Source organism: Bactrocera dorsalis, chromosome 4, assembly GCF_023373825.1.
Source record: "Bactrocera dorsalis isolate Fly_Bdor chromosome 4, ASM2337382v1, whole genome shotgun sequence".
In the NCBI taxonomy this organism is placed as follows: Eukaryota; Metazoa; Arthropoda; class Insecta; order Diptera; family Tephritidae; genus Bactrocera; species Bactrocera dorsalis.
This window is the reverse complement of record NC_064306.1, coordinates 10,123,722-10,150,527: the sequence shown is the minus strand read 5'-3', so window position 1 is coordinate 10,150,527 and position 26,806 is coordinate 10,123,722. Positions and strand designations below refer to the sequence as shown.

At 34.8% G+C, this 26,806-nt stretch overlaps 7 protein-coding genes and 1 long non-coding RNA gene across 8 annotated transcripts; 3 read left to right on the top strand and 5 right to left on the bottom strand.

Annotated features, from left to right (window-relative positions):
- Positions 1–4,271: 4,271 nt before the first annotated feature.
- On the bottom strand, positions 4,272–5,220 carry LOC125778298 (uncharacterized). Its single transcript, XR_007422615.1, has 2 exons — positions 4,896–5,220; positions 4,272–4,769 (listed from the first exon to the last, which is right to left on the bottom strand). It is a non-coding gene; the product is annotated as an uncharacterized LOC125778298 (long non-coding RNA).
- A 1,930-nt stretch (positions 5,221–7,150) lies between these two features.
- On the bottom strand, positions 7,151–8,488 carry LOC105228631 (putative gustatory receptor 39b). Its single transcript, XM_049454868.1, has 3 exons — positions 7,511–8,488; positions 7,287–7,454; positions 7,151–7,231 (listed from the first exon to the last, which is right to left on the bottom strand). The coding sequence occupies exons 1-3, from the start codon at positions 8,486–8,488 to the stop codon at positions 7,151–7,153; spliced, it is 1,227 nt and encodes a 408-aa protein (XP_049310825.1).
- Positions 8,489–10,220: 1,732 nt separating this feature from the next.
- Positions 10,221–11,493, top strand: LOC125778229 (putative gustatory receptor 39b). Its single transcript, XM_049454867.1, has one exon. The coding sequence runs from the start codon at positions 10,411–10,413 to the stop codon at positions 11,491–11,493; it is 1,083 nt and encodes a 360-aa protein (XP_049310824.1). The 5' UTR covers positions 10,221–10,410.
- Positions 11,494–13,567: 2,074 nt separating this feature from the next.
- Positions 13,568–14,856, top strand: LOC125778345 (putative gustatory receptor 39b). Its single transcript, XM_049455424.1, has 2 exons — positions 13,568–14,571; positions 14,623–14,856. Exons 1-2 carry the CDS (start codon positions 13,627–13,629, stop codon positions 14,809–14,811), a joined length of 1,134 nt encoding a protein of 377 aa, XP_049311381.1. The 5' UTR covers positions 13,568–13,626; the 3' UTR covers positions 14,812–14,856.
- Positions 14,857–16,046: 1,190 nt separating this feature from the next.
- LOC125778228 (putative gustatory receptor 39b) lies at positions 16,047–18,700 on the top strand. Its single transcript, XM_049454866.1, has 3 exons — positions 16,047–17,021; positions 17,108–17,275; positions 18,668–18,700. Exons 1-3 carry the CDS (start codon positions 16,047–16,049, stop codon positions 18,698–18,700), a joined length of 1,176 nt encoding a protein of 391 aa, XP_049310823.1.
- Positions 18,701–18,707: 7 nt separating this feature from the next.
- On the bottom strand, positions 18,708–20,015 carry LOC125778227 (putative gustatory receptor 39b). The gene is made up of 3 exons (XM_049454864.1): positions 19,050–20,015; positions 18,826–18,993; positions 18,708–18,764 (listed from the first exon to the last, which is right to left on the bottom strand). Exons 1-3 carry the CDS (start codon positions 20,013–20,015, stop codon positions 18,708–18,710), a joined length of 1,191 nt encoding a protein of 396 aa, XP_049310821.1.
- Positions 20,016–22,313: 2,298 nt separating this feature from the next.
- LOC105228630 (putative gustatory receptor 39b) lies at positions 22,314–23,548 on the bottom strand. The gene is made up of 2 exons (XM_049454859.1): positions 22,580–23,548; positions 22,314–22,508 (listed from the first exon to the last, which is right to left on the bottom strand). Exons 1-2 carry the CDS (start codon positions 23,546–23,548, stop codon positions 22,314–22,316), a joined length of 1,164 nt encoding a protein of 387 aa, XP_049310816.1.
- A 1,388-nt stretch (positions 23,549–24,936) lies between these two features.
- Positions 24,937–26,241, bottom strand: LOC115066338 (uncharacterized). Its single transcript, XM_029551227.2, has 3 exons — positions 25,285–26,241; positions 25,056–25,223; positions 24,937–24,993 (listed from the first exon to the last, which is right to left on the bottom strand). The coding sequence occupies exons 1-3, from the start codon at positions 26,239–26,241 to the stop codon at positions 24,937–24,939; spliced, it is 1,182 nt and encodes a 393-aa protein (XP_029407087.2).
- Between the last annotated feature and the right edge of the window lie 565 nt (positions 26,242–26,806).

Here is a 26,806-nt window from a genome sequence, read left to right as displayed (position 1 = left end):
CAGACCTGTGCTAAATGACGGTAAAAATGTATTGGGTTGGGTAAAGGAACTGAGCAGAGCGGGGTTTGAGTTGAAGAATGAAAATATTTTATTTTTTTAAACAAAATAAAGATGAAAACTTTTTTAATTTTTCATAATAGTACTAGAATAACAAATTGCAGAAAAATAGTGAAAGGAAATCAATAAAATACACACCACTAATTAGCGTTAAGACAGTAAACATAGGCATATGAAACCGTAAAAGTCAAATATGCAAACAAATCTACAAAATATACGTACACACACAGATGACGCTGCTAAACAATAACAGTTAAATCATAAGCTACAACCGCGGTAAAGGAATAATATACCAATGAAACAATTTCAATAAAATAACAACGTAATTATATAATACACAGCATACATTTAGGCGTACATGCAGAGCTTTTTAAGCCACGCAGCTTTAAAGCTTTCACTTATTTCTCTTTTTTTGATGATTTTCATAGCAGTCAATATGATGTCAGCATAAATCACAACAAAAAAAAATTAAAATAATATGGCACTTACTTTTTTTACACTAACAACAAACATATAAAGTACATAAAAATAAATAAATTTGCAAAACATGCTACCAAGTACGTAAAGTTGACAACAAATTAATAGTTAGCCATAAAAGCTGGCCGTGAGACCGTCCAGGATATTTCTTTGTGCATACACACATACTTACAAATATTCGTAGCATACTTTTTGGCTATTTAGCGTGCAGCTAATACATTAAGTTGAAAAATGCGGCGTTTAAGCAGAAAAATAAGCAAATATGTGATAAAATTAATTTTTCACACACACACAGGCACATGCACATGCATTTACATATGCAAGTGCTAGTAAGGTGTTACATACACAATTATTTTTTGCAAAATTTTTTAATAAGCGAGCGTATGAAAAATTATTGGCAGTGGTGCATGTAAACGGGTATTAACACAGTAATGGATTAAATTTGAAAATGTGCAAATGAAATATAATATTTGCAAAATTGTCAATTTATTTAATTTGCAACTAAGATATAAAATTTAAAATTTCAAAAATAGAATTTGTTAAAAAAATAATTTCCGTTTTGAATTAAAAAAAATTTAACTCCTTCTAATTCATTTTTTTATTGAAACTACATACATAATTTTTTTTAATTTTGAATTTTCAAAAAAAATTAAACATTTCAAATATTTCAATATCAAAATTTCAATAATACATACATAATTTTTTTTAATTTTGAATTTTCAAAAAAAATTAAACATTTCAAATATTTCAATATCAAAATTTCAATACTATTTTTATATTATCTGACAGTAATTTCAAAACCCAAAACTTCTATAATTTTTGAAAAATTTTTTTTTCAAAAAATTTGTGATTTTAAGAACTTGTTAATTAATTTTTAATAATTTTATATTATCTGACAGTAATTCCTAAAACCAAAACTTCTATAATTTTTGATTAAATTTTTTTTTCAATAAAACTTCAAATTTGTGATTTTAAAAGCTTTTCAATTTTTCAAAAAAAAATTTAATTTTCAAAATTATAATCATTTTCAATTCTTAATTATTATTTTTTATTCATTTTTTTATTGAAAATACAAATAATTTTTTTTTATAATTTTGAATTTTCAAAAAAAATTAAACATTTCAAATATTTCAATATCAAAATTTTAATAATATTTTATATTATCTGACAATAATTTCCAAAACCAAATTTTCTATAATTTCTGATTAAATTTTTTTTCATAAAAACTTCTAATTTGTGATTATAAAAAATTTTTAATTTTTCAAAAAAATAAAAAATTTTAATTTTCAAAATTCTAATCATTTTCAATTCTTAATTATTATTGTTTTTTAATTAAAATTCTTTCTTCAGTAATTTTGAATTTTCAAAAAACATTGAAGATTTAAAATATTTAGAACCAAAATTTCAACAATCTTTATATAATTCGAAATTAATTTCCAAAACTAAAATTTCTATAATTTTTGATAAAATATTCAATTTGTGTTTTTTAAGAAGTTTATAATTTTTCAAAACAAAAAATAGATTTTAATTTTTAAAATTCTAAAAATTGTAATACTTAATTAATTTTTTGAATACAAAAATTTTCAATTCAAATTTTTTTTTTGAAAATTAAAAGTTTTTAAAAACACAAACTTAAAAATTAATTGAAAAAATTCAAGTCATTTGGAAAAAAATATAAAAAATTTTAGAACTTATGGTTTTAGAAATTAATTTCAGATAATATAAAAAATTATTGATATTGGTTATAAAATAGTTTACATATTAAATTTTCATGTTTTTGAAAGATCAAAATTATTGCAAAATTTTTCACGTTTTTTTTTTAAATGAATTAAAAAGAATTTCAATTTTTTTTTAATTCAAAACGAAAATTATTTTGTTAATATTTTATTTTTTGCAGATTTACTTTATATTCAATATGTTTTTTTTTCAAAATATAATTTATGAAATTTTCAGAATATTTCTTAAAACATTGAAATTTGGTTTTGAAATATTTTAAGTATTTTTTTTATTTAGTTTTTTTTTAATTCGAAATTTTTGATAAATTTTTTTATTTTTTGAACAAAAGAAAATATTAAGAAAAGTTCATTTTTTTTTAATTCAATTATTTCAAAAAAAGTTACTTAAAAAAATCAATTTTTTTAATTAAATTTTTTCAATTCAAAACGGAAATTATTTATTTAGTAAATTATTTTTTGTTTTGCAGCTTTGCATTATAGGCAATAAGCTTGTTTCATCAAATATAATTTTCTAAAATTATAAAAATATTTTATTTAAAAAATTTTCCATTTTTAAAAAAATTATTTGCCAATTAAGCAACACTTAGTGTAATCCGCGCTGAATGCTACATTTTTAAAAATAATTAAGAATTTAAAACACAACATTGAAAGTTAAGCTTTTTACAATTAATTATATGCGACTAATATTATCAAAAAAGCGAATTAAACTTAATAGCAGTACAGACAAAAGGTAGCTTAGCAATAATATATATGCAATTTTTTTTTTCAAATTATAGCAATTTTTAGCGACACATGTGTGGTTAAAAAAAAAAAACAAAAAATTAAAAAGTACATTTATTGCTGTTACTTCGTATAAAAACAGTTTATTAAAAAAAATAAGAAAGTTTATAATAATAGGATAGCATAAATTTAAAGAGAATATAAACACTTAAAGCAAAAAATGAAGTAAAAATGATGTTAACTTAACTACAGAAAAAAAGTGCAAACAGGTTAATATTTCAAATAATTTACGCTATATGAAAGCTCTCAATATTTCTACAACACAGCTTTCATGGAACTAGATTGCAACTAATAGTGAAAAAGATTAAATAATTCAAAAAACTTTAAATATTTTAAAATTTAAATAGTGAGCTTTCATGGCAAATAAATTTAAAAAATTTAAATTTCATGCAAAATAAAGCTTTCATGTAATATATGAAAGTAACTAGTGCAGTTTTTATATGCAGATTAAAAGTTTAAAAATTAAAAAATCATAAAAACCTTTTAAAAACTTTAATTATTGAGCTTTCACCAAAATTCCAAAGGTCTCTTCTAGTATGCTATATACAAAAATGAAAGTTTAAAAATTCTAAAAGTTTCAAAAGTTTAAATTATTGAGCTTTTATTCAAAAACACAACTTTTGAAATTACTTTCAAATATTGAAAGTGTATTCAAATGAAAAATTTTACCGAAATGTGCTGAAAGTCAAATATTTTTTCTTAACAAACAGACGAAGGACGAAATTTTAAGCTTTCATTCATGAAACGATGGAAAGTAGATTATGAAATACCGCTAAGTCACAAAGACTAACGAAAAGTAAAATTACTGACTAGCTCGATTTTTTGTGAAATTATTCAGAAAATTTTAAAAATTGCAGCTTTCACTTAATAAAAGCTTTCACGTCATAGAGTCATATATTAAGTGAAATTTCACTACTTGCAAAGACACTAAGTGCAGTATTGTGTAAAAATTAAAGAGTTGGTGAAATAATCCACTTTAAATCACAATTTTGAAAAGCTTGCATAAAAAGTCCTGTTTGCACTTTCTGTTGAAAAAATGAAATCATTTACAAACAAACAGCAAAATACAAACACTAACAAAACTAAAAATGAATTTAACGTAAAATCAAAATATTTAATGAATTTAAATGACACTCTCTGTCAGGCACATATATGAATTTAAATAGAAGTAATTTATTGAGATTGCTTTTGATATTAAGTTTTTGCTAAAATTGTTTAAAAAGCGCAAACTTTAGCGTTTTCTTTTTATTAGATTTTTGCTAGTGAAAGCTTTCCTACAATTCTCAAAGCTCTGCATAATTTTCAAGTATTTGGTATAAGCTAAAGCTTGTTTAAGCTTTCATAAAGCGTTTTCTTTTATTAGATTTTTGCTAGTGAAAGCTTTCCTACAAATCAAAAGCTCTACATAATTTTCAAGTATTTGGTGTAAGCTAAAGCTTGTTTAAGCTTTAATAAAAATAAAAATAAATATTAACGGCTTTGCGTTTGGTGAAAGCCACGGCTTTTTAAAGCATTCGTAAAAACTTTAAAACTTTCTCGAAAATAGTTTTCTATGTTCTCAAGAATATGAAGGACATTAAGTTTAAGTACATATTTTGGTGAAAGCCAAAAACTTTAAGAGCTTTCCCACATACTTATTTGTCATTTTAAAATATTTTAAAGACATGTTTTTCATTGTGTGGGCGTAAGCTTTGAAAAGCGTTTTGTGTTTAAACGCACCTTTTTGATGAAAGCCAAATACTCTAAGAGCTTTCGACATCTTATTTGTCATTTTAAAGTACTTTAAAGACATGTTTTTCATTGAGTGGGTGTAAGCTTTCAAAAGCTTTTTGCATTTAAGCACACATTTTTGATGAAAGCCAAAAATTTCGAAAGCTTTTTGAAGCAAGGCAAAAGCTTTCATACATAAAATTAAAATATTTATAGGCATATCTTTCACACTGTTAGTGAAAGCTTTCAAAAACCTTGTCTTATCTGTAATACTATTTCAAGCTGGTAAATAGTTTTGAGATTTCACTTTCAAAAGCTTAAACTTGTGAAAGCTTTCCTAAAAAACTTGAAATTTTTATTGGCATTATTTTTTTAACTTTTGATGAAAACTTGCATAGTTATTTTTAATTTTTATGTTTTCTAAGTATTATCGCAACAAATTATGTCATAGTAAATCAAATTGAGCGTCACTTTCAAAAACCATTTTATTTATTTATTTTTTTTTTTTGAAAGGAAACAGAAAATCATATAATATTTATTTACATTAAACAGCCAAATCCGCATTAATTGTTATATACTTTTTCAAATATAAATAATTTTGTGTATATATAAATGTGTAGCGAGCTTTCAGCTTCACTTATCTGTCGAGTGAATTTTCAATTGCCTTAAGACAGCTATGTTTGTTAAAGAAATCTGTTATTGCTTCTCTAATTATAAAACAAAAATACAAAAAACAAAGGCGAAAACCAAAGAAAATGTTTAATAAATACAATTTTCCGTATATTCCAATTTGTGAAAATAAAAATAATAAATAATAAGATACAAAATCATATATGTTAAAACAAAATAAAATTTAGAATATAAAACTTCTCGGCACACATGCTTCAAAAGTATTGGCAAATGAACAAAAATATATATACAAAAATCGCTTACTCACATAATTTCCAAAAAAAGATATTAAATTAAATAAAAACTGCAGAATTCATGCAGTAAAATGTCTCAGTAAAAAATCTTAAAAAAAAAATAACAAAGTATTTAGTCTGAATAAAGCTACAGCAAAGCGAAAATTCCGATTGATGGTCAAAAAAATAATAAAAACGAAAATAAAGCAGATAAGAATATGCTATATCCCTGAAATTAATTGTATTTCAAATTATTTAGAGCAAAAGCAAACACATACAAAATATAAAAACAAAATGAAAAATATAAAAAAATATAAAAATTGTGAAAAAACAAACAAATGTCATCAAGCTTATCTCAAAAGGAAATAAATAAAAACCAAATATGTAAAACACAAAAACAACCATCTATTTGAAGAGTCTTCTTCTTATTTCGCGTTGTATGTAGTTAAACAAAAGGCGAGTTATTTATTATAAGAGTAAAAGCTTTCATAACATAAAGCTTTCAAAAAAAAATCTTAAAGCTTTTGTGGTTAAAGCTTTCATATAAAACTAGAACATTTTTATAATGAAAGCTTTTATATAAATCCTAAAGCTGGTGTGGAGAAATATTTTTCAAAACTTTAGCAAAAGCTTTCTTAAAATATGTATTGCTTGTTAAAGCTTTCATATAAAAACTGAAAATTTTTATGATGAAAGCTTTAACAAAAGTCGTAAAGCTTATGTGGGGAAATATTTTTCAGAACTTTAGCAAAAGCTCTCGTAAAATATATATTGCTGGTTAAAGCTTCATATAAAATCTCAACATTTCAATAATGAAAGCTTTTACAAAAATCTTAAAACTGGATCGGTCAAATATTTTTCAGAACTTTAGCAAAAGCTCTCGTAAAATATATATTGCTGGTTAAAGCTTCATATAAAATCTCAACATTTCAATAATGAAAGCTTTTACAAAAATCTTAAAACTGGATCGGTCAAATATTTTTCAAAAATTTAACAAAAGCTTTCTTAAGATTTGTATTGCTTGTTCAAGCATTTATATAAAAACTGAACATTTTTATGATGAATGCTATAAAAAAAGTCGTTAAGCTTATGTGTTCATTTTCAAGTTTCAGTAAAAGCTTTCCTTGTTAAAGCTTTCATATAAAATCTGAACATGTTTATAATGAAAGCTTTTGCAAAAATCTAATATGAGCACACAGGTCATATCTTTTTCAAATTTTAGCAAAAGCTTTCTTAAAATTGCTTCTAAAAGCTTTCATAAAAAAACTGAAAATTTTTATAGTAATATTTGTGGTGAAAATCAAAATTTGTAAAAGCTTTCATAAAAGTCGAAAGCTTGCTAAGTCATATTCTTTTAAATTTTAGTGAAAGCTTTTAAAATATTTTATTTTTTGTTTATATTTTTTAGACTTAAATTGAATTTTCAAAATCTTAAAACAGTTATTTCAAATTTTACATATATACGGTGTAAGTAAAAATAGTTTGCAATCAGGCGCCAGAGCTTTCTGAATTCTCCGATTTTAAAAATTGTATCATTATTACAAGATTTGTCGCAATCGCGGTAGAAATCTGTGAAAATATTTATTATATTTTGGAAAGCTTCATAGCATACACACAGGCTTACCGACATAATTAGGCGCAAGTCCAAAACAAAGAAATGCTGAGCGGTCACCTCGATGCGCTGCAGCTCTAATTGCGTTGAGAACTGATACACTACACAGCTGTAGCGCTTCAGCGCCGGCGTTGATCTTACAGTAGTCAATTTGCTGACCAAATCTGTTATGATGGCGCCCTAAAAAGATGCTACATTTTTAACGCATTTTATTAAAAGTTTAGCATTGTACACACCAACTGTTTGCAATTGCCGCATACATAGCACAGATGACAAACTATCACACTGAATGGCAAAGCCGCCGGCATGCCCACTAAATAAGTGTAAGGCGAACCGTAGCCATCCAAACCCAGCAACGACCAATAGACGTGACATGTGAAGTCCAGCATGTAACTCGAAATGATGCCGAAGAGTGACCAGCCGGCAAAGTCGTTGAACAGCTGCACGGCTTTAAAGATCAGCGTATAATTCTCTTTGATTGCCAGCAGAAACTCCAAAGACTCGAACCGCTCATAGTTAATATCCAACAGCTGACTGCCGGGTGAAGTGCGACAAGCAACCACTTGTCGTAGCTTGACACACACACAATCCAAATAGTGACGCAAGATGCGCGCATAAATCAATAGCTGTAGTATGCGTACGCGCAACGTAACGATGGTCCAAGCGGCATGCCAGTAATAACCGATATCGTTGAGCCACACCGAAACGACGGTGAATACGCAAATGCCCACCACCGACAGCAGTATCAAAGAGAAGAGCAGCAAACGTAAGCTGTGCAGCAGCGCGCTCTGACGCGTATTGCATTTCAAGCGCAACTTCAGTGACACTTCGATTTGCTGCAACAGCTGTAGGAATGACTCATGCTGCTCACGCTTCCACAGCGCGGCCATAAAGATGGAGAGATGCGTAAGCACCTGTGATGTGTAGACCAAAGTCGCGACCAACCAGGTAAGCACGAAACCGTGCTCAATCTCACGCGCATACAAACCGTGTAAGTAGAGTACGCAAACAGTTACGGCGAGCGTCGCCAAATAGAGACGCTGCAGCAGATTAGTCAAGCGCATAGTCTTCTCTTCGGTCCAAGCCAATTGCCTGCCGCCCTTCTTTCGTGACAGCCGTTGCCAGTGTGGCGCAGTGTAGTGCTCCTTTATGGGTATCACGTAGATGCCGAACACAGCGCAACCCCGTAGCCAAAACCGCAAACACTCTTCCATTTTGTAAGTGAATGACTGGCTTTGTAGCTTACGGGCGCTTATAAGTGTTTCACAGGCAGGTGAAGTGGTCGTGGACTTGAGTATTCTAAGTAATTTTTCTTAGCCATTTTATGCAATTAGTTGCTTCAAATTGCCGGTAATTAGCGCTGCAATGGACTTAGACAAATGATGGCACTAAATAACTTGAAGTAATAGCTTCTAAAGACAATTTGTTAGAGGATACAGCGGAAATTTTTATAATATTAGCAAGTAGGAAAATTTACGAAGTAACAGTCCATTAGGTCTTACTAATTACTACTTCATCGGCTACTCATAGACAGATGCGCTTAAGTTTTCAATAATTGCTTGACTCTAGATATGTCATATATGACTGGCTCGAAAACCTTCATGGAGTTTAGCTTGACTCATCCTGTGCGCAATAAGTCTGAAAACTCTATCCGGAGTAATGATGGATTTATTGCAACAGTCCGTAGACTAAAAAAAATCTGGTTGCATTTCGGTTACATAGACCCGTGTTGCAGAAACGGGGTCACATTTCCCATTCTTAGCTTTCAGGCAGCATTTGGAAGCTTTGGAGGTATGTCCGGACAATAGAATCCAAGATCTCACTTGTGGATGTACAGGATGTCCATGGTGAGAACATCCGTTCTGTTACATTAACGACAGAAAGCAGTCTTAAAATGACTTTCAAGATTACCGACGAGTAAACTGTCTTTGAACAAAAAAAATTTGATTGCATTTCGGTTCATTGGCTCGAGTTTTATAGAAACGGGTTCGCAGTTTTCACATTCCTTGCTTTCAGGCAGCATTTGGAAGGGATATCTGGACAATATGATTGTTCTAGGTCTCAAATCTGTAAGTACCGGTCTCAGTTCTGTTGCATTAATGGCAGAAAACACTCTACAAAAGACTTTCAAGATTTCCGTCGAATCAGCAATCCTTGACGATAGAAATCTGCTTGCATCCATTTGTTGTGGGAACGGGGTCACAGTTACTACATTCCTTGCTTTCAAACAGCGTTTTGGAGCTCTGAAGGTACCAACTCAATGGGTATACAATAGGGTGATTTTTTTTGTTTAGTACTCGGAAAAATAGGTTCCTAGACACCTCTAAGAAATCCTCTCCACTTACAAGAATACCGCCGAGTTGATAGTCCTTCAACGGAATAAACCCTGCCCCGGAATGGGATGACAGTGCCACATTCCTAGTGTTCAGTCATCATTTGCTAGTTCTTGAGGTATCAAATCAGCCAGAGCTCAAGGCTACTTAAACCCGGGGTAGTTAGTTGCGCTTGCATCACTGGACCGCAGCGCGTACTTACTTCAAGTAGTACCGTTTGGAGCTTTTCCCTCTTTGCCTTAACAATTCACTGAAAAGCTTCCAATTCTCTGTCTGCTGGAAAGCCGCATTTTCCATATATCTTTTTCTATACCAGTATCTGCTTTCTGCATTTTCTGATGGCCTCGCATGAGTCTTTCTTATTTAAATATTCCTCATTTCTTCGTGTTGATTTATACGTCAATCATGTTTTAAGTCTCTTTGCCAGAAGATAATATGGATTTTCAAAAAAAAAGAAAAAACCCAGTTGGTTAAGACTGCCATTCACCATTCTTCATTCATCCATTCCTACTCTTTAAACATAACTTAGCTGTTTGTAAGCAGCTCAAATGTTAATCTGCCAACTTTCGTACCATAACCACTCAAAAACCCTATCAGTGCGCAGCCTTGCTCTCTCCAATACATATACTATGTATTTGTTAACTTTAACGACTCTTTACTGTACCTACAATGCGTTGAACAAACTCCCCACAGTATACAGCTTATCTTTCTGGTGATAGAAATCGCTTGTTTAATTACAATACATATTGAACACACCGCAACTGCAGCGTAAAATTTTCCACCAGAAACTCTGTAAACGCGCTATGGAAAGGCAGCTGCGCGGTTGGTTGCGCTACTGCACATATTTTGGCATCTATGTAGGCGCTTTTGAGGATAGTAACCTCCGCGTCACCGCACACAACGTGAACAGCACAAGCAGCAATTTTGCGATTGACACCAGGAAGCGCGCACAATGGTGCCGACGCGCGGAAACTTGCAGCACACTGATGCGACAACGTCTCTACCTGTATCTGCTAACGCTTGTGCTGGGCGTACTCTACACGCATGGCTTAATAACGCGTGCCACGATGCCAGGTATCTCTTGGGTAGCCGCGACTTTACTCTACAGCCTGCATGTAATGGCAGTGTTGTTTATATTACTTGAAGCTCTGCATAAGCAGGCACAACATGACCGCTTTCTGCAGGTGCTGGAGCAGATTGAAGTAACACTGCGCTTACGGTTGCAGCAGAAAGTGCAGCACGAGGTACTATTCAACGGTCTGCGTCAGCTCATCGCTTATTTGTTTGTGTTTTCGATGCTCGGATTCGCGCTCTTTGCCTTGTCCACCATATGGTTGCCTTATGCAGACTATTTCTGGCATGGCATTTGGTTGGTCATAATTATACGCATACGCCTAATACAACTCATAGTCTATCTGTGCATTTTACGCCACTTCCTGCAATGTTTGTGCGCTCGTCTGCGTTCGATTGTGGCAGCGCGCTTGACATTACGCCGCCAAATTTTGGATGTAGACTGTGAGCGCTTATGCTCGCTCCAGCGTTTATTGGCCGTGAAGGAGATCTACGAGCTGCTGCACAAAGAATTTCAGCTGCTCAACGAGTTCGCCGGCTGGTCGCTGTTTGCCAGCATCAGCTCGTATTTATTGGACGCGATTTGCACACTCTACTGGATGCTACTCAGTATCGACGGTTTCGTACGGCGGCGTCATTACGAAATTGCGGGCCTTTTTATGTTGCTGCCGTTGGTGGTAATACTCTGGTATCTAATGTACTTGTGCGATAACTGTCAGCAGTTGGTGCGTATATACATATATTTTCTCCATTTATTAATATTAATACTCCATACTTCTAGGCGCGCTCTGTGTCCCAATTGTTGTCTAAATTGATGATCATTAACTCGGCAAATCGCAACCTAAGACCACAACGCCTGCTTTTATATCAATTTTCGACACAATTACAAATACAACGTATTGAAGTGTCGGCTCACAGTTTCTTCATACTGGAAATGCGTTTTCTCATGGCGGTAAGCCATAAATAACTGTATGTTTACCTAACTGAGGCTGATCTATTCTATCCCCATTAACAGATATGCACAGTAGTCGCGACGAATCTGGTGATTCTACTGCAGATTTTGAATTCCTAAAATAATATTAAGGAAGCAAAAGCATATTTTTATTAGGGTGGTACAAAATGAAGTCAACATTTTGGAAACATAATTCATATTATAGCAAAACTTACACAAAACCGAAAATCTCTTTTAAATCCGAACAAAATGTTGAAAAAAAATTAGAAAAAAAAATAAATTTTGTTTTTACGGTAGGTGGCAACTCTGTTTTAAAACATGTTTATATTAAGATCATAATAATACTTTCTCTATGGTTTTCTTTAACAATTTATGCATGGAAATTATTTTGTAAATAATATTTTCATAAGTTTTAAATTATACGATGTGTGGTAACCTATTCCAAAATTCAAAATATTTTTATTTTAAATACCTCTCATTGCCAGTATGACGTACGTAAAGATTGTTAAATTATATAAGTTATTTGTAAATTTTTTGTTGGATGGCAACTCTGTTCCAAAATATGTTTATACCTAATTTTGAATTTTCATTCGGTTGGCAACTCTATTCCAAAATATGGTTATATTTAAAACTTCTCAAAATGATTTTCTTTCTTTTAGGCCATACGTACAGTTCGTAAAATTGTTTCTTTCGAATTTTTGTTCGGTGGCAACTCTATTCCAAATTTTTTTTATTTTAATACAATTAAAGTCCACTTTAGTTCTTTTACGCCGTACGTAGAGTTTGTAAAAGTATTATAATTTTTGAATTTTATGTTGGTTGGCAACTCTATTGTAAAATATGTATGTTTAGATTTAATAATTAATTTCAGAAAGATTTTCTTTTTTTACGCTGTACGTAGAGTTTGTAATTTTTTTTCTTTTGAATTTTGTGTTGGCAACTTTATTCCAAAATATATTTAAATTTAATACTTTTCAGGACGATTTTCTTTCTTTTCCGCCGTGCGTACAGTTAGTAATTTTTTTTTTTAATTTCTGAATTTTTTGTTGGGTGGTAACTCTGTTCTAAAATATATTTAGATTTAACAGTTTTCGGACGATTTTCTTTCTTTTACGCTGTACGCAGAGTTTTTAAATTTTTTCTCTTTTTTGAATTTTGTGTTGGTTGGCAACTCTATTCCAAAATACGCTTAAATTTAATAGTTTTCAGGACGTTTTTGTTCTTTTACGCCGTACGTACAGTTGGTGATTTTTTTTCATTTTTCAATTTTTTGGGTGGCAACTCTATTACAAAATTTTAAATATTAAAAACGAACTTAGAATTTTTTTCAGTTTTGAATTTTGTGTTGGATGGCAACTCTATTCTAAAATATGTTTAAATTTAGTCGTTTTCAGGAAGATTTTCGTTCTTTCACTCCGCACGTAGAGTCTATATCATTTTTTTTTTTGAATTTTTCTCTTTTTTTTGAATTTTATATTGGCTGGCAACTCTATCACATTTTTTTTTAAATTAACACTTCTAATTACGATTTTCTTTCTTTTACGCCATAAGTACAGTTAGTAAATTTTTTTTTCGAATTTTTGTTTGGCGGCAACTCTATTTATATAAACTGTAGTCTATATATAAACTAGAGTCTATTCGAAACCTTTCCAAATGGATTTTGTTTTGTCTTTAGGTTTCACACTAATTTTAGAATAATTTTTTAAAGTTTAGATTTATCGTTAGGTGGTGACTCTATTCCAAAATATTTTACTTTTAAATACCTCAAAATCGTTTCAGCATTAGCTGCGTTGCATTGACCTTGACACACTTCACTCGATATCTTTACTATCACGCGCCCTTTAATTGACATTCTTACTATCTCGCGCCAATTAATAATGCAACAGGTCATCAATTCGACTGCCGCACTCATAATAAATGACTGCACTCCTCGCTCATTACTCCTACAACATCGTTCGCTCGAAGCAACCACGATTAGCGACGCAGCGTCAGCGTGATGGAGCAACAACTGCAAGCTTGGTTGCGCATTTGTTCATTCTTCGGCAGCTACGTGAGCGCCACGAACTGCACGGACAACGACAATACTAGGGATGTGCGCGACCAAACCAACTCACGCGCTTATTGGCTGCAACGCGGCTACAATTGCCTGCTGCTTCTTAGCATATGTGTTATATTCGGTTGCAGTCTTTACTGGCACACGGTTCCGCCGGGGCTTGAGCTCAATTCGATAGCAGTAACCATACTCTTCGCAACGCGTTTAATCACTAACGCGTTCATATTAATGGAAGCGGTGTGGAAGCAGCAACAACATGCAGACTTTCTTAAAACGTTGCAGGCGATTGAGGCGTCAATGCAGCTGCGGCTTAAATGGCGCATTGACAGCGCGACGCTGCTGTGGCAAATAAAGCGCTTACTTAAATATCATCTGGCCTTCTCCGTGCTCGGCATAGTGCCATTCATGGTGGCCACCTGGGTAGTACGGGATTATAGCGGCTACTTCTGGCAGGGCCTGTGGTATATATGCAGCATACGCGTACGCACGCTGCAATTGCTCATTTATCTGCGCATATTACGGCATTACTTGCGTGACTATTGTTTGCAGTTGCAACAGCTGGTGGCGTACCGCCGAACACCGCAACAGCGCTTGTTGGACTTTGATTATGGACGGCTTGGCACGTTGCATCAACTGCTAGCGCTCAAAGAGACTTATATGCTGTTCTATGAGACCTTCGAGTTGCTGAAGGATTTTTCTGGTTGGTCACTCTTCGCTATTATCATTACGTCTGTCTTGGATTTGAGCTCGAACTTCTACTGGCTACTACAAAGCTTCGATAATTTTTGGGGCCGTCGTTACTACTACTTGGCTGATCTCTGGTGGTTTCTTCCCGTCGTGGCATTGATTTGCGAATTGTGTTATCTGTGCGATAATTGCAGACAGCTGGTATGTCTTTGGCTTTTACAAGCAAAAATTAAATATATTGCATACTTACAGGGCGGCATTGTGTCGCTTTTACTAAGCCGGCTGATTCGCTTGAATTCAGCAAGCACGAGGCGGCAATATCAATTGGTTTTGCAGCAATTCGCCATGCAGTTGCAGCTGCAGCGCATTGAGATTACGGCACGTGCATTCTTCACACTGGACTTTCGCTTCATGATGTCGGTGAGCCTGCATGTATGCTAAAAATTTCTCACTAATGCTAAAAATGAGTTATATCCCCCAGTTTTGCGCGGCCATGGCTATGCATTTGGTAATACTAATACAATTTTAAAGTAATTGTTAGAAAATAAAACATTATTATTTCTTAAAAAGAAAAAATAATAAAAGTAACATATAAAAGACTTATATCGCGGAAATTTTTTGCAAAATAATACAATATATAGTTACTGAAGTGGGCAAAACAAAATGAACTATCGACCAACTAAAGCTAAGGTCATCTACCAACTTTTAGTGGACCATACACTAGCGATCAGCTGAACGGAAACTTCCAAGCTTTCCTTTCTTCGGGAATCCAACCAACCTTCATACCTTATAGTTTTTCCATCAAATTCGTATTAGTTGCCTACATTAAGGAGACACCTTCGAATTCATTGCATACATTTAGACGCACCAAATCAAAAACTCCCTGGAATCAGTACAGCAAGCTTTATAGCAGAAATGTCTTTTTACTCATTTCCTTTGCAGGTGGTTTTGTTTTGGTAACCAAAATCGAATTCGTTGCCTACATATAGGCGCTTTAATATGAAAACCGCCGTATTTATTTGGAAAGCGTATCGCTGTTGTGTCATTATGAGCTGAGAACAAGAAACTTCGCCAGTTACCTCGATGCTATGCGAAATGGCAGCTCTTGCTTCTCGTCACAAGTTACCCCTGGGCGCATCATTGAACAAAATTTCGCTCAAAAACGCTGGATCTTCTTGAAACTTTTCAGGAGCCCTTAGAGCGAAGCGATGTCGCTTGCGAAGATCGAGTAGTTTCAGTATAAGCTGCACGCTTTCAATTTAAGATCTCGACGTAACAGGCGCCAAGTACTTCCATACGTCAGTTCGTGTTGCTGCCAACGGCGCCGAATCGACTCTACACGGTATTCGTGTATACCCTCAGCTACGGCTGCTATACTTCACTGTGTGTTGTACGTGGTCTACTCGGTCGAATATTATCCAATAATGAATTGCCAGGTCTCAATATGAGTATTGGGGAACCAGTGCTTCTCCTCTGGTTCTGCCCTTCATCTCTGCAATAAATTCAAAATTTTTACATTCTCATTACATTTATTACATTTCGCTATCTCACCCTCGTTATGGCACAATATCATTGTAAAATTAATCACATAATTCTGACATGCCAGCATATCAATGCATCTGCATGCAATCGATAGTGTAACAATTAGCTCGGTCTCCAACTAATTTAAACGTGTCATGGAGCAACAGCTACAAGCTTGGTTTCGCTACGCTTCAATTCTAGGCATTCAAACGGGAAATGCGCACACGCCGCGAAACCAACATGTAACCGGACTCTGCAGAGCGCACACGAAGCGGAGAAGCGCATTTTCGCAGAAAATAAATGTGCTCATCTCTCGCCTACAGCGCTGCTACTACTATGCTTTGCTGCTTTGGGTGTTTGCAGTCTATATAAATGGCTTGTATTGGCGTCGACGCATACCCAACGCCATGCTCACCTGGCTGGTGGCGACCACACTCTTCACCGCACAAGCCATCACAAACGTGCTCATCATCGCTGAGTCTCTGTGGAAGCAGCAAGAACACGAGGCCTTTCTGCTGCTGCTCCAACGCATTGCGTTCGCCTTTAAGCTGCGGCTACGACAACCTATCGAACAGCAACAATTTTTGTTAAGTTTGCGACGCCTTCTGTGCTTTTCGATGGCAGTGTGGTTGGTGGGTCTCTTGCTCTTTCTGTTAACCAGTCTCTGGCTGCAATACATCGGCTACTTCTGGTATGGCTTGTGGTTCATAATCACCATGCGTGTACGCATCATACAACTGCTGATTTACTTGCGCTTGCTGCAGCATTACATGCGTTGTCTCTGCAAGCAACTGAGTCAAGTTGTAGCATACCACAGCGCGCCAGACAGTCGAATGCTGGATTATAATTATGCAAGGCTGTTAACGCTCGAGTATTTGCTGGCTGTCAAGGAGGTGTATGCGCTGCTCTGTGAAGCGTTTCATTTACTAAACGATTTCGCCGGCTGGTCGCTGTATAGCATTATATCATGCTTTATGCTCGACATCACTTGCAATATATATTGGTCGGAATTGATTTTGGACGGCAGTGCTAGCCGCCGTTATTACTATATAGCGAGCATATGGTGGATTATTTCCATGATTGCTATAGTCTGGCATATCTGTCGTTTAAGTGATAACTGCAAACAGTTGGTGAGTGAAAATGTTCACAATAAGCTATTTTTTGAAGCTATAATTTTACTTAAAAAATTTATTATTATTATTTATCCTATCTTTAGGATCGCTTAATAGCCAATTTGTTAAGCAGAATAATTGTTAGCAATACTGCGCGTTCATTACGCACTTATCGCCTGTGCTTGCAACAGTTCACTATGCAACTGCAACTGCAACCGCTTGAGGTGTCCGCGAGGGGATTTTTCATTTTAGATATGCCGTTACTCATGTCGGTAAGCCTATGTGTATGCTAAAGTGACAATGTGAAGTGTAGAGAAGAATTATTTTTAAATTTGTTTCAGATTTCCATTGCGATAACTGCCTATCTGGTGATAATAAGACAGTTTTTGACCATCTAAATATTGTATTTTTTTTTTGGAAAAAAAACAAAATGTGTTGCAATAAAGTGGTGAACCAAAAAATATATTTATTGTTTATATTTTTTTAAATTATTGTAAAATGTATTATTTTATTTATATATTTCGTTTTATAGGAAAAAATTTCTAAGAACAAGACAGAAAAATAACATTTTTTGCATTAATAGCTCTGTTAAATACAATCAATGACAGCCAACAGTGCGTATACGTAACCTTAAGGTATTTACAAACATTTCTATTTAGTACCTTATAAATAAGCATAAATAATATTCTTTATTACTATCAAATCTTCAAAGCAGATATCCACTGAGCGTGCGGTAAAAAAATTTTATAAAGTGATTTTTCTAAAAAAATCCTTATATTATTGTAAAATATATTTTTTTATTAATCTATTTAGTTTTAAAGTAACAAATTTCCAAAAAAAACGAAAAATAACATTTTTTGCATTGATAGCTCCGTTGTATCCAGCACTGACATTCAACAGTGCGTATACGTAACTTTAAAGTATTTACTTATAAACTTCTCACCAATTACACCCAACACTGCGTATGAGTAACTATGTATATAGTATCAAAAGCAACTGATAATGTGAAATGGCTTAATAAACATAGTATTTTATTTTACAACAAGAACAATACTAACTTTGGCTGCCGAAATACCCATTACAAATAGAAAAGTTTCCCTACAAAATTTAGTTTTGATTGTTCGATATCTATGACGGCTATATTATACAGGGATCCGATCTTGAAAATAGCTTCGCAGGTTATAGCGATATTCTTGTCAAAAGTTCTTGGAAATAACTTGACAAATAAAAAATTTTCCCATATAAGGGCATATATTTGATCGGTCAGTTTGTATAGCAGCTACATGCTATAGTAATCCAATCCAGAAAATTTCTTCATAAAACGTAGCGTTGTCTTGGATAATAATTGGTGCTAAATTTCGTGAAGATATTTGACCACAATGAAAAGTTTACGCTATTGCAAGACTACTACGATCAAATTTTTAATTATATTGAGTTTATGGTAGTGTATTTTTGGGTCATGTTAAGTAGGCTTCATGTACCAAATATCCGACGCTTCAAAAGAACGGTTGTAAAATTTCAGAACGATAGCTCAAAAACTGTGGAACAAATTCGTATATATTTATTTATTGTTTTTTTTATTTTTCCTGATTTTACAGAACTTTCTTTTACGAAATATCTTCAAAATTTTCTAATGTCAACATGTACGGGTTTATTCCTTCCAGGCGCCACGATTAATACTCATCTACACACCGTAAATTGTCTTCAAGCACACAGAAACTGTATTAACATCACCATCTGCGAAGTCATAGTTGCTAAAATCTGTGAAAAAGAACAATAATTGTTACAGAAATATTTTTCAGAAGCATACATTAGGGCTCACCGCTGTTACCAAACGCAAGTCTAATATAAAGAAATTACTTCCGGTCACTACAATGCACTGCAACTCTAACTGTGTGCAGAATAACTGCAATAAAATACGATAAGAACGCATGGACTGCGAAGAACTCATAATTAATAGACGACGCAATCTAGCGGCTAACAAGCGATCCTAAAAGTATGCTAAGAAATGAATTAAGTGAAGCGATTGCGATTTCTTATGCTTACAAGTTGCGAACATTTATGACACAGGTAACAAATATGCCAGATGGTAGCGGTCATAGGTACCAACCACCAAAAACCTGCCACATAGTAGGCGGAAGTCTCCATAAAGCCCTCAAAGCTTAGCAGTATCCAATAGAGCGTACAACTATAGTCCAAAATACAAGAGGTTATTATAGCAAAGAGTGACCAGCCAGCGAATTCACAGAGCAGCTCAAATGCCTTGTACAGCAAGTCATAGATATCCTTAATGGCCAAGAGATATGCCAAAGTTTGCAGTTTTTCATAGTTAACATCCAACAGCTGTTGGTTTGGCGCCGTACGGTAGGCAACAAGCTGTTGCAATTTCATGCAAAGACACGCCATATAATTTCGCAAGACACACACGTAAACGCATAACTGTATGATACGTAGACGTATGATAGTGTTATACCAAATGGCATGCCAATAGTAAGCCATATGTTGTAATTCCATAAAATAATAAACCGCAACAACGAAGCAGATGAGCGATAGCCAAAGCAGATATTGTAGGTGCCAACGCGCACAAGATATCCAACAATGCAATTTAATGTCTTCTCGCAGCCGTAGCTTCAGTGAGAATTCAATTTCGTGTAGCAGCCGCAAGAATGCTTCCTGCTGCTGTTGACGCCACAGACCTTCAGCCACAATGATTATACAAGTTAACGCTTGTAAAGCGTATAACAGAGTGCTCACTGCTTCGCTGGCCATGCCCGGTATGGGTTTCAATGAAACCAGCCCTTTCACAAAGACTACACAAATTCCGACCAGCTGTATGTACAGACAAATTTCCTTCAAACGTTGTTTTGTTACGATTGGCTTGCGCTCAAGCCATGCTAGACGCTTGCTGTGCGCGGCAGCTCTGTTGTTTATGTAAGTTGTTTTCAGGTTTGGACTCATGTAAAGCCCAAAGGCAAACGAATAGCGTAGCCAAGCACGCAATTGCTGCTCCATTTCGCGTGGACTTTCTTCAGTGTACGAGTAAGTACTAACTTCGTTTTTTGGTTCAGTTTAGTTCATACATGTGTGGCATGCTGTTGATTGACATGTAAATAGATATAACTGATAATGATTAAATAAAATTACATTCATAATTCAAAGTGCCACGAAAGGACTACGAAAAGCGCGCTTTCTTGCGGCATAACGATGACAGTGCGCGTGTTCTTTAGCTACGGGCAGATAAGTGAATAAACGAGTGAATTCTGAGCCATTAACGGTGTCAGCTACTCAGCAGAGAACCTTCAAAATCAAAGTTATATGTATCATCATATATTATTGTATAACTTTCGACCGAATAGATCACGTCCAACACGCAATAAAGCAAATTTTATGTTGAGATCTAAATTGAAAGTGTAGAAAATACATCTTGAAGAACTGAGGCCGATTGAACTTCGCAAGCGACATTGCTTTGCTCTATGGGCGCTGGAAAAGTTCGAAGAAGATCCGAACAAACCATTTCGAATCAAACTTTGTTCAGCGATGAGGCTCATTTGTGGCTCAATGTGTATGTAAACAAGCTAAATTGCCGCATTTGGGACGAAGAGCAAGCTGAAAATTTTCAAGAGCTGCCATTTCATTCAAAAAAATCTGCGGTATGATGTAGTTTTTGCGCCGGTGGAAACATCGATCATTCTTCAAAAATGATGCCGATGAGAACGCAACCGGCAATGACCACCTTAATCGCACCCAGATAACAGACTACTTGATAGTAGTGGAAAGCTCGAACGAGTCATCGAAAATTGGACTCAACTGATGGATCATGTAAGACGTTGCCATAGCCAACATTTGAAAGAGATAATCTTCAAAAAATAAATGACAAGGAATTTTCTCTAGAATGACATTAAACATTCCCCACTTTATTTTAAGTTTTTGTGCTTTTTTCTTTAAAAAGGTAGGGATCCTCGAAATGCCCGCTTTGACGATATAATTCTACTTCAACTTAACTTCTGAATATATTTGGACTTATAAAACATATTTAAGATTTTTAATAAATATCACTGCAAGCTAATACCCTTCCGTTGCTATTCAGGATTGGAAAATACTCCGAGGAAGTCTATTTTTATCTCGTTAATTTACAAGATCAGCATCTTTATTAGGCTTAGCCCTTTTGGTAGATATTTTGTTTGTTTTTTGAATTTTGGAAAATTTGCAGTTATAGTTTAAATGGTACTCAAGTATTGGATTGGCATAAAGTAATGGTCGTGAGATATAAAATAACGCAATTGTGCTTGATTAAGTCGTTAAGTTGTCGTATTACAATCAAAGGGATGCCATAGTGTTTCGGCAATAAATTAATTAATTTCACGGATTCTTCTGTTCGATGAGGTCACACTGCAGCTTGATCCTTTGGCAAACTCTTTATTAGCATTATTATTCGCACTTCCAAAGGGACTCAAGTCTGTTAACTGCCATTTAGTTTAAGAATTTAAAAATTGTATCAGTATCACCAAGTTCATTGCTACTGCCGTAGAAATCTGAAAAGAACAGCTGGTTTAGTGATCATTTTCAAAGCAAAACTCAAATTAAAAGTTCTAAGTTCTAAAGTTCTTTGTGAATTCTCAAATGATAAGAAAGCAAAGAAGTTACGCCAACATTCCTGAAATATTATGTTTATTCGTATGCCTAAGAGCCGAATGTTCTTTGAGCTCCGTTTACATATTTGAGTATAAATTCGGAAAGCCAATAAAGTAGATGGTTTGCTTTGGTCTGTTTTGCTCAGAAGATCCATTATATAAAAAGACTTATCTTAGCATTGTTTAAATAAAATAGAATAAAATAGAGAAAGATAGAAGAGAGTAATATAATTAGATTCTAATTAAGTTACCTGTCAAAGCCTTTAACATTCTTACAATAAATAACTATTTGTATAGTTAAAAAGAAAATGGCCACTGTTTCGTCAAATCGAAAGCTGTTTGGGTTCAAGTTTATTAAAAAAAAATTGGGGTCCCGATTACTCGGAGAGAGAGTTTGTTTTCAACTCGCACAAATTCATACACATCTCGTCAAATAATTATATCAACTTACTCTCATACTCATCATTGTCTGAGCGAAACAAGTCCCTACAATCTCACCACAATTTCTCAAAATTATCCTCAAACTGAGTGTTGCAGTCTGACTGAAGTATTAAATGCTTCGAACTGAGACTGAATTCCAACAACAAGGTCTTACTACATTTAAGACTTCACTAACATTTTTTGCAAAAAGAAGATTTCTTTGGATAACATGTTAGACCTTACTGTATTACCCTAACTTCTAGCAAAAGCATACATCTAGGCTCACCGTCATTAGGAAGCGCATTTCCAAAACAAAGAAATGCTCCGCCGTCACCTCAATGCGTTGCAGTTGTAATTGCGCGGAGAGTTGATATAACGCGAGACGATATGAGCTGAGTGAGCCAGCGGTGCTCATTATAGTTATCTTGCTTAGTAAATGCGCCACCGTGCGACCCTAAAAGTATACAAATTTTAAATTTAAAAAAATAAGAAATAAAAGAGAGAGCTTCTTTAGTAAAAACTTACTAATTTCGTGCAATTATCGCATAAATAACACAAGTGACAAATGAGCGCGATTAACGGCAACATGGCGGCTGGGCCAGCTATGTAATAATAACGACGCCTCACGAAACCATCCAAGCTCAGTAGCGTCCAATATAGATTGCAGGTGAAGTCAAACATATAGCAGGCGATAATGCTAAACATCGACCAGCCGGCGAAGCTGTTGAGCAGCTCAAATGCCTTATGCAGCAGCATGTAGATCTCTTTGATGGCCAGCAGATACTCCAACGAAGCCAGCTTCTCGTAGTTGATATCCAGCAGTTGCTGCGCCGGCGCCGTGCGGTATGCTTCAATTTGACGCAATTTCGTACAAAGACACTCGAGATAGTGCCTCAAGACGCGCACGTAGATAACCAGCTGTATTATGCGTAGGCGCATAGTTATTATGGACCAAAGCCCATGCCAAAAGTAGCCAATGTAATTCAACCAAAGTGAGGTTATAATGAAGAGCGTTATGGAGGCAAGCGACAATGCGAGCAGATAAATTAAATGTGTGCGTACAATTCTATGCAACAACAGCGGTTGCACATCCTGCCGCAAACGCAACTTCAAGGATACCTCAATCTCATCCAAGAGCAGAAGGAAAGCCTCATGCTCTGGCTGCTTCCACAGCGCCTCCAACACAATGATGAAATTCGTGCATATTTGCGTGGTAAAGATTACCGTACCCGATACCCAAGTGAGCATGAGCCCGGGTATATAGTCCAGCCAAGTTAGGCCGTGTATGTAGAGCACGCCGATAGCGCAAAGCAAAATATACATATGAACACGCTGTAACAGTACCCTCAGGGTGAGCTTCTTCGGTGCGGCAGTCCATGCTTGGTGCTTGCTAGCTTTGCGCGGGACTTGCAACGTTGTTCCGTTATTGGTTTCATCCAGATAAATGCCATGCAGTATGCCGTAACGCAACCATGTACGTAGTTGCTGCTCCATGTTGCTTTTATGGACTAATGAGCGCTTACCAAACTCAACTTTCCAATGGAAAATTATGTCGATGTTCCTACAGGCGTTTGATAAGCGTGAGTGACAGGCGTATTGATAGCCCTTTAAATGTTAGATTGCTGACGGTGTGTGATGTTAAGGGCAAGTATTTAATCTTGATACTTGAAAGACTTCAAATGTTGGACACAAGAATGCATTTGCAGGACATAGCTACATAAATTGTAAGAGAAACAGTTATAAATAAAGAAGTGGAATGTATATGTATGTATGAATTTTCAAGGGCTTTTATAGTAAAATGAGATTTCGAAGAAAATTAAAGTAATATAGCTAAGAGAAAGGTGGCGAAACGAAATGTAATTGGAACACTTAGTTACTATTAACACATTGTTACGACCAAATTAGGCAAAGCTTCATGCAAGAGGCCTAAAAGTATTGGAACAATATAGAATGGAACAACATGTAATAAAAATACAACTTACAAAACAATAATATTAATACCAAAAGGAACGATGGTGGAATTGGAACGAAAATGGAACAACCTGCATAATGGAAATGCGAACTAAATAATAATGTAAAAACAAATGTGTGCCATATGAAGGAACGTTTTGGAATTGGAACACTAAATTGAAACAGTAAATGGAACAAAATGCATAGAACTTGTTAGAAAAAGTTTAAATTTTGATGTAAAGGAACAGCAAATTAAAAAAAGTTATGCAAAAACAAAAGTATTCTATATAAGGAACGATTTGGAATTGGAACAAAAAATGGAACAACATACATAATGGAAATGCTAATTACAAAAATAATTCAAAAACAAACGTGTACCATATGAAGGAATGATTTGGAATTGGAATGCAAAGTTGAAACAGTAAATTGAATGATATGCATAGGAGTTTATTAAAAAAGTATAAAGGGCGCTCTAACATGTCATCGGAACATTTGGAATGGAATAAAGTGTAATGGAACGATATGGAATTACACAGAAATGAAGTCTGAAGTGCGCAAAACAGCCAGAATATGTATATATACATACATATAATATAATATGTTATAAGGAGATAAAAGAACAGTAACAGAAAAGTAGAAATCAGCTGTAAAAGAACAAAGAAAAAATTAAAATAATTTTTAGCAACAAAATGCAGAGGGAAGTATTAAAAAAGCTAAAATAGAGACCCTATACAATTCAGTAATCAGCGCGATAAGCTAAGTCGATTTAGTCATATCCCTCTGCCATACAAATTGATCGATTAAAATTACGTTCCTTGATGGAAACTTGTTTATTTGTGAAGGCTACGCTTCGTTACAATCGAGGTTAACATTTTATCCTTTTTATACATATTTATTTATTTAAATTTTTCAATAATTTGTTAGATTTAAAGTTAAATATTTAAAAATTGTATTACTATCACCAAATAAGTCGCTATAGACGTGCAAATCTACAAAGAAATACAATTAATACTTCCACACACATTTTATTTAAGTATACCTTTAGGCTTACCGACATTATCAGGCGTATATTCAGTGTAAAGAAGTTCCTTGCGGTCACCTCTATGCACTGCAGCTGCAATTGTGTAGAGAATTGTTGCAGCAACATGCGATAAGCGCACATGGATTGCGAGGAACCCGCAACGATTATACGGCACAACATGCTAGCTATCAAGCGATCCTGAAAGTATGCAGAGAAAGAAGTTGCGGCATAATTACTGGTAATTTCTTTGCTTACGTACCAACTGCTTGCAGTTATAGCACAAATAACAGAGATGCCAGATGATGATGGTCATGGGCAGCAGCCACCAAAAGCACGCGACATAGTAGTTGCGACGTTCGAGATAGCCCTCCCAGCTGAGCAGCGCCCAGTAAAGCGTACAACCATAGTCCAGCATATAACAGAAAATGATGCTAAACAGTGACCAGCCGGCAAACGCATTGAGCAGCTCGAATGCCTTGTACAGCAAGTCATAGATATCCTTAATGGCCAATAGATAAGCCAATGTTTGCAGTTTGTCGTAATTAACATCCAACAGCTGCTGGCTTGGCGCCGTACGGTAGGCAACAAGCTGTTGCAACTTCAAGCAAAGACAACGCATGTAATGACGCAGCACGCACACATAAATCAGCAGTTGTATTAAGCGTAAGCGCATAGCGATAGCAAACCAAATGGAATACCAAAAGTACCCGACATATTGCAATTTAATAAAATTATACACGAATATAAGCACACAAATGGCGGAAAGCCAAAGCTGAAATCTTAACAGCTGACGCACACGTGGCAGAAACACATCCAATTTTATATCCAGTCTGAGCCGCAGCCGCAGCGAAAACTCGATTTCGTGCAGTAGCCGTAGGAATGTCTCGTGCTGCTGCTGACGCCAGATACCTTCGGCCGCCATGAGTATATTGGAGAGCGCTTGTGAGCTGAAAAACAACGTCGCCACTGTCCAGCTGAGCATGGTGCCAGGTATGGGTTTGCGCGAAGCCAGACCATTCATGTAGAGCACGCAGAGCCAGGGCAGCAGCACATACAAGTACAACTTTTTTAAACGCTGCAGTGAACATGTAAAACGCTGGTTGGTGGGCGAGAGGCTGTTTGCCTGCGCTGATTTCTTACTGGCGTTTGGCGTTGGGCTTATGTAGAAGCCGAAGACGAGCGAGTAGCGTAGCCAAGCGCGGAATTGCTGCTCCATTCTGCGTGAATTCGTGGTAAAATACTAAAAGGCTAGTAAGAGCTAAGTAAGGTTACAAGGGCAGTGCACGCAGCGTTGCATAGATATCAGCTTATTGATTAAGATTGACAGCTGCAGGGCTGACAAGCAGAATGTAAGTTAATATTAAATTAATCAATTATTTTTACAGGAATACTTAATAGAGCGAAAAATATAGGTAACTACATTTGTACATACTCGTATGTTGTAACGACTGTAAGTTTCTAGGTTGTGACCGAAATTTCAATTTATTTTATTTTTTTTAACCTGTAGATTTATTTTTTAAATTAAATTCTTTTTGATATTCTTAAATGTTTCTATTAAAGATGTGTTGTCTTTAAATTTCACAACTAAGTAGCTTAAAGTCACTCTTCGGACCTTACAAACAGCTTTTGAAAAATCGTTTTAATAAATTCTAATATTCAGATTTAATATGTTAGCCTAAAGCAAGCTTTTGTCCACAGTTCCAGCTTCCAGTCATGGCCGAGTTTACAACAGCGCGCTAGTCATCCTTCCTCTTTGTTGTTTGGCAAGTCCTTCATCACTT